General features: G+C 38.3%; 1 protein-coding gene across 1 annotated transcript in view; it reads left to right on the top strand.

The window, feature by feature from the left end:
• Positions 1-8,272: 8,272 nt before the first annotated feature.
• The window catches only part of LOC107754040 (intercellular adhesion molecule 1-like), a 14,917-nt gene continuing 12,391 nt past the window's right edge, over positions 8,273-10,798 (top strand). Inside the window, exon 1 of the mRNA XM_016570355.1 lies at positions 8,273-8,500. Within this exon, the coding sequence (XP_016425841.1) occupies positions 8,407-8,500 (94 nt within the window). The 5' untranslated portion in view covers positions 8,273-8,406. The remainder of the gene's footprint in view (positions 8,501-10,798) is intronic.

Here is a 10,798-nt window from a genome sequence, read left to right as displayed (position 1 = left end):
CGATGTGGCAAAAGTGAGAAACAACAGAGTTGGGGCTTTCTAACACCCCCGAATCAATCTCCCAACGCTCTACTCACCCCCACCACCACCAGCTGAAATACTCAGGGAAGTGTTGGATTACTTTCACAAGGCGAACTTGAACCTCTTGACTTCCTGCCTGGTGATGAGGTCACTAGTCTCTGAGGGAGTGTCTGTGAAATGCCTCCCGCTCAATAACAGCCCAGCCAAGGCCAGAGAAGAGCGGGGGCTGGTATAGTCAGAGACGCTTGGGAAGGAGATGGAGGGGATGAATGAGGGGGGCGGCGGAGGAGTGACAGAACTGGGCTCGGCAGGGGGGTCTGGAGGTGACGGTGAGGACCGTATCTTCCAGGGTCTGGGCGTTCAGCCAGAACTCAGTGTGATTTCACATTATGGCACGTTTATGGGGGTGGACATTTTCAGTAACATTGAGTGTGAGATCAAGTTGTGATCGTCCGCCATCGCAGATGGGTCCTTGAGCGACAGCTTACAGGAGGGAGGATCCATATTGCTGATGGATATGTTGAAATAATGAATGATGCTGTACCATCCTCCCCTCAAGCTCAAGGCTTTTGATGCAGATGGTCCGGGACAAAAACTGAGAGAATACTAAGCCTTTTGACAAATCCAAACCAGATGAAGGCCAAATCGCTCGTATGAATGTACTGTCTGTGCGACGTTCAATGAAATAAACTCAGTTACAGACTCTGTATGGGGCGTCATGTCACAGCTGGGCTGATGTCGCTGAGGATCGAGGCCGAGCACCTGGCACGCCACGCCAGCAAGCGGCTCCTTTTAGCTGGGGGCGAGTCGTGCATACAAAGCCATCTTGTTCGAGCTTGTGGTCCAGATGGAATAGCTCTGTTGCCAAGGATGCTGCTTTCCACTTCCTGCTCCAAAATGAAAAGGCCTGTCCTTCGAACAAAGAGTCATACACAGACGCATACATATCTCTTCATCTGTTTCGTACGCTAGCTGCCTCTCAAGCATGTACGTTGGACCTCACACTATTTCAGACCCACACTGCAGTGGAATAATGACGGGAGAGAGTCGCACTCTCCCCATGAGATAGGCCTTCTCTCTCAGCCCTGCATGGGCAATAATAGACTAATGTTTTCCAGATGCACTCTTCAATGGCCGTACCCAACATTGGAAGTACCCCTCTCGCGGGAGTCCTAACAATGCCCTGGGGGCCTTTGAGAGGGAAAGGTTTGAGTCTGCAGTCTCCACCCAAAGCTTTTCCCTTTTTACATACTCGTCTCCCACCGCAATCACAAGCTGCTGATCCCCGATCAGCACGAATGAAGGTCAAAGGGACAGAAAGCCAAATTCTTTTCTCAATCTGGTTCAGTTTGTATTCCGATTCCCATGCCATTTATACCACAAAGTGAACCAAAAAAAGGTGTATTTGTAATTTTAAAAGGATGGCCCTCTTTATTAATGGCTTTTCAATAGGCCAGATCTCTAATCGCCAGATAAACTCATGGGAATGTGACCTGACCACGTGACCTGTTTGTTTTATTAAGGCTGCGGGGAGAGCGATGAGAGGTTGGGAGGCAAGGCATGGGTATCTGAGCTGTGCAAAGCATCCACTCAAATTTCAGGGCTCAAATGGTGTCCATTTGCCTCAAATTCCTCTAATTCCAAAGTCGATTGCTTTATGCAAGCTCTTGTAACAGGCCCCAAGCTGATATTTAGGTGATGCTGCTCTGGCTTTTCTCCTACACCCATTTCCACAGAGAATCCTCAGCAGCTCTCAAGTGCAGGTCTGCTTGACCTAACTTTCTCCCTTGGAGAGAGTGCGAGATCTGTCTGAGACAGAGTGTTCTCACAGGAAAAAGAGAGGGTGGGATTTAGTCTGAGTCTGAGAAAAACAGGCCCGTTGGCTTTAATCTCTGCCTCAGCGCAGGGCTGGAAAGGGCCACTGGGGAATGACCAAAGCCACAAGACCTTTAGACTGTTGACGTACCATGTTAGTCCTTCTGATAAAAACCAGCACCTTACATTTAATCTTTACATAAATAACTTTGAAATGGTTGTAGGGAGGCGTATCAATGAGTTTTTCTTTTAAAAAATGGCTTTAAGATGAAACAATACTTTCATCAATGTAGCAAAATGAGGGTAGAAAAAAAACATACAAAATAGCAACTCTAAGGCATGTGAGTAAAACTCGCAGGAACGGGATGGAGCGACTCCGTGAGACTATGTCCATCTGCAACACACACTGTGGAGCCCACCCAAAACAAACAAACAAAAGTTAAAGACACTCTCTCTGAATTTAAATATTGAGAGGGAAAAAACAGTTCAACATGTTTAACATCCTGTGATAAAGTCCTCCTCAATAACAAGGCGTTTAATTGCTATTTTGAGTAAAACTTGTGAAAGTTATCTATTTCCACTGGTAGATATAATCTGTTTGAACTACTGTGGGGGTTGGAAGTTGTGGAAACTGCTAAAACATCCGCACTCAATCTCAGTAGGCCTATACTGTAAGTCAGTCATAAGTCTGTTTTATAGAATGCTTATGAATTACTCTAAAGAATTTGCCCATAAAACCTGAAAACATTTGTCATGGTTGAATCACAAAAGATGGCATGGTTTTTATAAGGAGTCTCTCAGATAGCACATCAGCTCTCGGCATCACTGAGGTAGACCTAAAAAAACATTAAAGACATGAAAAACTCACAGAAAAGACCTGAAAAAGTCAAGTTTGACATACTTAATCATGTCCTCATGAGCCTAACCACACTTTCACAACCAGAATGTTTGTCTGAGGTTCTTGTGGTTGCCATAGCTGATGTTTCCTAAATTCTGGAGAATCATGAAACTGTTGGATGTTTGGATCACCCTGTACTATTGGATAAACCGCCTCTTAGCAACCACCTGCTACATGTATTAGTGACTGACCGTAGTGAGTGTTAGCTTTATACTGGCGCCATCTTGTGTTGTGAAAATAATTGTTTTATCTAAGTTTGCAGCTAGTGCAAACAAAACTTTGACGTTTATTGTCATTATTCGAGTTTAAAGCTTGATAAAGGTAACTATACAGCTTCAGATAAAATACTATACTGTAGTTATTTTTTTGCTGTACTACACACACACAATTAAATAATATTTTCACACCTTTGCATAATTTGGGAAAATTACAGCTTAAGAGGGACAGTAATTAACTATATATGCTATAAATTAATTGAAAGTCTGGGTAAAACAACAAAATCTAAGCAAAGGATTAAACTAAACGATGAAGGTATGGCAAAAACAACAACAACAAAAAAATGTTAGGAGTAATTTTGTGGGTAATTAAAATGAGCAAACTTTTGGCATTTATTGGAATTCCCCATCAGCTTAAAACAAAGTTTAAAGGATCAAAACAATGACCCTGTAGGTTTAGGATGCATTTAGTCTATAAAGATTTAAAAATGTAAACATTTTTAACTGTAACCACTAGATGGCGCCATTGTTGTGGGTATCCTTGCAGTACAAGGTTTTCATCATGAATAATTATTGTATTCATGTGACTTATGTGAACTGCAGCTGTACAGGCCCTGTAAAGCTATGAGAGGTCAGGCTGGTTTCATGTTTTGTGAAAGTGAAAGATCATATTTTTGCTCTAGCTGCTGTGTTGCATCTGACACAAGAAAACCCCTTTCAGACACAAGTCAACTATTGTAATGAAGGTGGAATATGAATGGTGAACCTCTCAAGACAATGCTGTCTTTCATAAATGTGAGATTGGGGTAGATTGTCACTTACGTTTAAAAGTTTATGCATTTATGCTATTTATTAATTATATTGTGTTAGTCTAAACACTATTTTTGTTACATTTGACTTTTTTGCTGTTTCATAAATTGTTTGTGTTAAATAATAATCAGTTTTACTTTTTGAAGCTAAAAGAGTGAGACGTTTTCAAAAAATAAATTTCCTCTGAGAAATATTCACCAGAAAGTACCAATCCCCAAAGTACCATGGTACTGCTACAGGGACTTCCCCCTATTTTTTTTTTTTTTTTTCATAACAGACTAAAAGCACCAAAATAATGCTTTAGATTTTTATCATTCAAGATATAAAGAAAAATCACTGGAACAAAAGAATCAAATAAATTTATTGAATATATGTAAAAGTGTCTTTAACCTGAAACATATAAAAACGAAACTGAAGCAAAGTTTTTTAAGGCACTATTCTCATAACTGCATCATAAAATTATATTATATATTTTGACCAAATTTTTACTTACAAAAATGTCCTTTTTTAACCACAGTTTCCACAAAACTAGCACAAAAACATTTAAGAAATATTGTTACTACTGTAAAACTGTAATAAATAAACATGGAATCCCCTCCAAACAGTCTTTCAGGATATCATTCATCGTCACCACTATCCATTGCTCGTGTGGACATCTTCGTTCTTTGTTTGATGGCAGAAAAGGATTTCTTTCATTTGTGGAAATCAAACTGTATTGTGCTTACAGTGTAAAATAGAAAATAAAACATCATGACAATCTCATGCTTTCATTTAAATGTTTTCAACTTGAGTCATCACATTAAGAAAACTCTAGGATATGATAGGGGATTTTGGCAGGATGCTGAAGGGATTGGCTATGGGCTTTAATAAATGAGCTTGAGTTCTTACCAGAAATTACCTGACCTCACAGCAAGCCTCCTTTCTTGGCTCAGCCAGGCTTCTTTCCAATGATTTAGAAGAAGATAAAAGGAAAGAGTGTATAAAAAAAACTATAAGTCAAAGACATGCCCTGAAAAGACCAAGGAAATGAAATCATAGGGTTTAAATATAGTTTATTACTTCAAGAATTTATGACATTCACTGGGAAGAACTAAAACATCCTGTCACCTTAGACTTATTGCAAAATATCTGAATCCGGTCCATCTTTTCCAGCAAGTCTGATTGTATCCTTGTTTTCTCAGTTAATTCCATGAATGCAGTAAGGAAAAAGTTTGTGATCCTTAAAGAAATAATATTGCTATACTGCACAAATTGAGTACAGCAAATATAAGTACAGCAAATCATTATCCTGAAGTGCTGCTTAGTGTAAACATGACATTCCTGTTTAAGTTCTTTTAACAGGAACTATGTGTGGAGGCAGGAATAAGGCTAAGTGACATTTCCAAGGACATGCTGGAGTGTGGAAATAGGGCTTTTCCTGGAAAAGATAACTGATGCTCTGGATGAAGGAAAAACACCTCACTATGTAAGTAAGACCTGAGATAACACAATGTGATTAGCATTTTTAGTCAATGAATGTACATCATGCCATTTTTCTAGGGAAAATGTGAGTAGCGCATCCTGTGCAAATGTCAAAGTCGCTAAACTGGGTGGTTGCCAGATCATTGCCTCGGTGTTGCTGTATTGCTTTCCTGGGTGGATATTTAGTGGTCCATTTTTTCCCCCAGCTGATGGACGATAAAAACATTGACAGCTAGTTAGAAATTACCCAATTTTAAAAGAGCTTGAGAATTTAAAGAGGCAGATGACATAACCACAGTGCGCTTACATGTCAAAGTGTAGTAGCTGCTGAAATCTGTATGAGCAATAGACCTTAATCAGGTTATGCCATATTGAATTTAACATGGATGAAAACGAGGCTGTGAGGGATAATCTTTACAACAATACGCGCACTGTATAAAGGTCCTAAATCACATAATTTCGCCAACTTACAACTTTTAAAACTGTGTTATGAAGTTTTCGTCTACTTTTCGGAGAGATGTTTCGTCAGCTGAACAATCGTATGTTGTTAAACTATTGTACAGTCCATTGAACGCACTGTACTTCAGTCCCTCACAGCCTCATTTTCATTCCTGTCAAAAATGAAATATGGCGCTATAAGGTCTATATAGTATTGACGCTAACCTTAACAAAAAAACACTAATTGCATCAACCCTGTAGAGGGCTTCATATTGCGTTACCATTAAATTGCTAAAAATAAAGAATCGTGAAGATTATAAAATTGTGTGGGATGAATGCAGGTAAATATTACATAAGCATACAAAGCTGTGGGAAACAAAAATTCTGACCCTGATGGTGGCTGTTTGTATCTGAGAAGTACACTGTATCAGTGCTCTTTATCACTTCTACACCCTCATCAAATGACCTTCAAATGGCTTATTTGGGACATATTTGTTTTAGCTGGAATACAACTTGAATTGCCTGGGGGTTTGCCCTGATTTGCAGACTATGAATTTGTTCAGTCGGAGGATATCAACCCTATTCAGTATTTTGAGTTGATTTTAGAACACAAATTGTTTTCATATAGCCTACATAATCTAGCAACAAGGCTCATGTTTCTGTGTGAGTTTGTTGTGTTCGGAAAGACTAAAGTCTGGTAGTGTGTGATCCTCAGTCATTTAGTGTATGATGTCCATTTTTTTCGTTAATTAGAAAGTTGGCAACTGTATGATACCTAGTGTTTGAAAATCTGTTCAGATTTTAAAAGTCATGTATTGTATTCCAACATTTAGTCTATATTTGTTATTCCCTTTCTCAGCTTAGTTTTTTGCTATGCTGGATCATCTATTAACGCTTTATAACAGTTAATTCCAGTCTCCAAATTTAATCCAACAGAACTGGATTCTCGTTGCTTATCTGTTTGTCCCACTTTGTGTAGTAGTGGCAGGAATTTTTCAGTGACACTTTCTAGAGATTCCATTGTTTTTATGAGTGAGTCCTTGAGTTCAATTCGTTCAAAATGCTGATTCATTAAGAAACGGAACACAACTAATGTGTATTGCTAGGAGATGCAACAGTTGATTCTATTTTGACTGTGTTTGGAACTATTTTGGAGCAAGAAGTAACTGTCAGTATTGTATCTAAATGTAAGTCACTCCATTGTGTATTGAAGTGTTGTTTAAAAGCGTTATCACACTCATAATCCTGCTTTTGGTCTGAATATGTGTTACAACACCTCTTTTGCTGGTATGCTGTTGCTTAATTAGAAACTGAGAGGAATTCTCTCTTGATCTGTGTTATCTACTGTCTCGACACATTCCATTCTCCCCCCTCAGACGATAAAGCCCTCCTCTCCCTGACCAAAGAAATAAACAAGGCTGCAAGTCTCATAAGATTTCTTATGCTGTTTGTTAAAATAGAAGTCTCATTAGTATGAGTTTTCCTTACTACGCTTTAACCTAAAGAAAAAGATCATATTGATGTTAATAACATAAAGCCTACATTTGAGATGACTTCTTAGGTATTAAAGCTTGTAAGGCTATGGATGCCTCAGTTCACTGAGAAGACACAGGGCACTCTGTTCTTCAGTGAGAACTCAATACTCCAAATACTCACACAATCTCAGATACCATTGTGCTTCCTGACTTCTTATTAGGATTAAACCAACTTCCTCACTTTCTGGGTTCTTGCGGGATAAAATTTTATTTTTTATCATTTACCCATAGAAATTAACCAGAACCTATGGAAACATGTTTGATAACTGTGTGCCTTTATTAATTTGCTTATTTATTTATTTTAAAAAACAATAAATCAGGAAACACTGCAGCAACTGTGTGTCTGGCCAACACTGATTTAAAGAACATTTCATATTCAGTGAAATGCATGTGCAAACATGTTATGGACATCTCAACATTTATTAAAACTTGAATGAAAAAAGTTCTGCCAGTTCTAAATTGTCACACAATGGATCTCTCAACACTGTTTACTAAACAGGGAAGATCAGACAGGGATTTTTTTTCTTTCTTTCCTTCTTGAAGGTCAATTTCTCTATGCACTTATGTTTATGTGGGTGGGGCATGTTGTCACATTATATGAATGCATGAATGTATGTCAGTGTAGTTTTATTGTGTTCACTTTAAGCGGTATAACAAAAATATTATTTGATTATAAAATTAACAAATACTATCCTAATTTGATAGAGATTTGAAATTGGTGTTAGATGCCAACATACAAAACTACTGCTAGAGAAAGCAAGCAGGTTATTTGTGACTTTAATCAACATACAAAAATCCTATCCCTTGTGACATCTAGCCCCAGTCTCCCCTTTTAACATAGTAGGCTACCAGATAGAAAGAAAGAAAGAAAGAAAGAAAGAAAGAAAAAAAGAAAGACTGGGAACTCCCGGTAATTTCCAGTATGTCATTGTCATTATGAATGTGTATGTGTGTTTACAGACTTCAAGTGAAAGTGAAGTTATGTGAAATGTGAAGGAGAGATAGATAGAGCTAGTAGCTAATTCCTAAATAATAGGGGGGACATTCCAGTAATCTCCCTCTCATCTCTAAGAGAAGGGCAGTTCTGCTGACCAAACACGTGGTCACTCTCGCTTTTAGTCTTTCACTGGGTGAAGTGTAACGCAGTTCTCACAAGGGAGAAGAAGAGCATCTCGTTTCTAAAGCTCAGGGACTAGTTTAACATTGTTTTAAAATGCAGAAGGGCTCGTTTTCTCTCACCACATCTTTTCGGATTTTCTATGTGCGACTCCTCGGATTTTGTTTCCTGTACTTCTCACAAGTTGCAGGTAAGTGTAAGCGGTTTCAAAATATTTCGTTTGTACTTTAGTCTACAAGATGACGAGAATAAATGCGCCACTTGCTTTCGTAGTTCGTATTTTTTGTAGGCTATGTCACCGGTTCAACCCAAGAGTATACGGCATTATTCATTGACATTGGTGCCTCTGAGGCCGCCATACTATTTCAATGCTATATGTCTGATAAATTGTATCATCATGAAACAATCTTAAACAACTAACAAAATGTTGTCTTCCCGTGCAGTAACTTGATAGGCTACTTAATTGCCGCCTATTCTGATTTGCTCGTACAGGTAAGGGTGCGAATAGGCGATATGACTTTGAGAGGAGGCAGATAAAAAAAAAAAAAAACGTTTTAGAAATGTTAGTCGTTGTACCCATATGGATGTACCGCCCTACGTCCTAACGGAAAAGCACGAACAGCCTGTTGCCATGGTTACTTCGTCAGTCGAACGTGTTGGTGAAAATACGAGCTTGCTCTTGTCGGTTTTGTGGCTACTTTTATGCCTTAAAAAAAGAAAAAACATATAATATAAGTATATGTACTTTTGGTTTTGTCTACACCTCGAGTAGAGTCATTTATCTGCGTTGAACCATTCCAGTATCTGAAGAAGATCACCTGCAAATAGCTTACCAGAGGAGGGCGCAAGACCATTTTTATTCAGTTTTCTTTATATCGCTATGGGGTTTTTTCCTCCCCAGACGTTGTCAAATCTCTTTAAAACGTTAACATGCAAGATAAGCTGCATGTTTTAAAATGCCCTTAGAGGTACTGAATGGAAAGTGTAGGCTCACATTAGAAACACATTTACATTACCTAAACAAACACACAGCAACCCTAACGTTTCAAATCCAATCTCTCCAATGTGATATCAAAAAGGTGTCTTGTAGTGGGGCTAGACGGTCCAACCACACCCTAAACATAACTCCACCCATTAGGTCCACAGAGGCGGAGCTGGACTAGATCTCTGCCACAATTCTCCCAATAGTATCCAGCTGCAGACCCGCAGCACAGCAGTTTCAGAACCGCAGCCACAGAACCGGAAGTGAGGGGTGGAGCTTACATTTTTTTAATATAGTAGCGCCACCTTACGGTTTTTAAGGGGTAATTTGCTTTTATTACACACGATACGTCATACTTTATGCATTTTATAATGACATATTAAGCATTTTATAAACATTAATCTTGTGTAATTTAGTTGTAGACCTATACAGTTATTAGTTTCATTGTATTATGCAAGTTATTTCCTGTTTGTGATATTAAAAATAATGTTTGAAACTTCTGGGCATTTTATATGAAATATACTTTAATCACAAGATTCAAAACGCGCGTGAACTGAGTTTTGTGGAGAAAATGTTTGTCTCGCAAAGAAGAAAGTATTTAGAGCGCACGAAAATCAATTTTGTATTTAAAATAAGTTTTTGGATGTGTGCAGACCTTCTCTTTTGCGCGTGCAACGTTTCACTAGCTTGTTCCCTTGATGCCAGCCCTCAGTGCTCTCTAAATGCCAACAGCTCGCTTGCTCAACCCAACCTAGAGTTACAATATGCCATAATTCCAGCCAATCAGAGACGAGGCTGCTAAATTCTGATTGGCTGCCTTGACAACCACACACAACATTTCTTGCATTACCACAACAGCAGAATAGGAAAAATACAGTGCATGCATAATTATTATGCAAGTTGATATTCTGATTATATTTTTTTCCAAGCACATTTTACCAATTCCAAACGACATCAATCTTAATAACTACTATTAATCTTGTATTTAATCACTTTTAATCTATATATTATTGTTCATGAAGGCTGGAAGCGAAAAACGCCTTAAATTCAGGTGTGCATAATTATTAAGCAAATTTTCTTTTACAGATAAAATGAGCCAAAAAAAAGAGCTTCAACTCAGACTGAAAAGTCAAAAATTATTAAATGCCCATGAGAAATATTCAAAACTAATACAATACTAGAAATTGCAAAGTTAATGCATAACCATTGGACAGCAAAATGCTCAGTGGGTCAGCAGGGTCAGCTAAAAAACATGTGGAGAAGAAAAGATGCATGTTAACTGCAAAAGAATTAGAAATTAAGGTGAAGAATTAGGTGTGAAATCACCAGGAACCATTTAGTCTCCAGCGCCACAATTTTCCAGAACTGCAACCTACCTGGAGTCTCCAGAAGTACAAGGTGCCAGGTTCTCAGAGACTTTAAGGTTAAGTATAGAATCCTAAAAAATGACCCCTACTTAATAAGAATAACATACTGAAGTGTAGTAAAATACTTGAAGACTGATTT

The sequence above is a fragment of the Sinocyclocheilus rhinocerous genome, unplaced genomic scaffold, assembly GCF_001515625.1.
Source record: "Sinocyclocheilus rhinocerous isolate Xijiao unplaced genomic scaffold, SAMN03320098_v1.1 scaffold292, whole genome shotgun sequence".
NCBI classification, from domain to species: Eukaryota; Metazoa; Chordata; class Actinopteri; order Cypriniformes; family Cyprinidae; genus Sinocyclocheilus; species Sinocyclocheilus rhinocerous.
The sequence above is the reverse complement of the archived record's forward strand: the minus strand, read 5'-3'. Positions and strand labels throughout refer to the sequence as shown.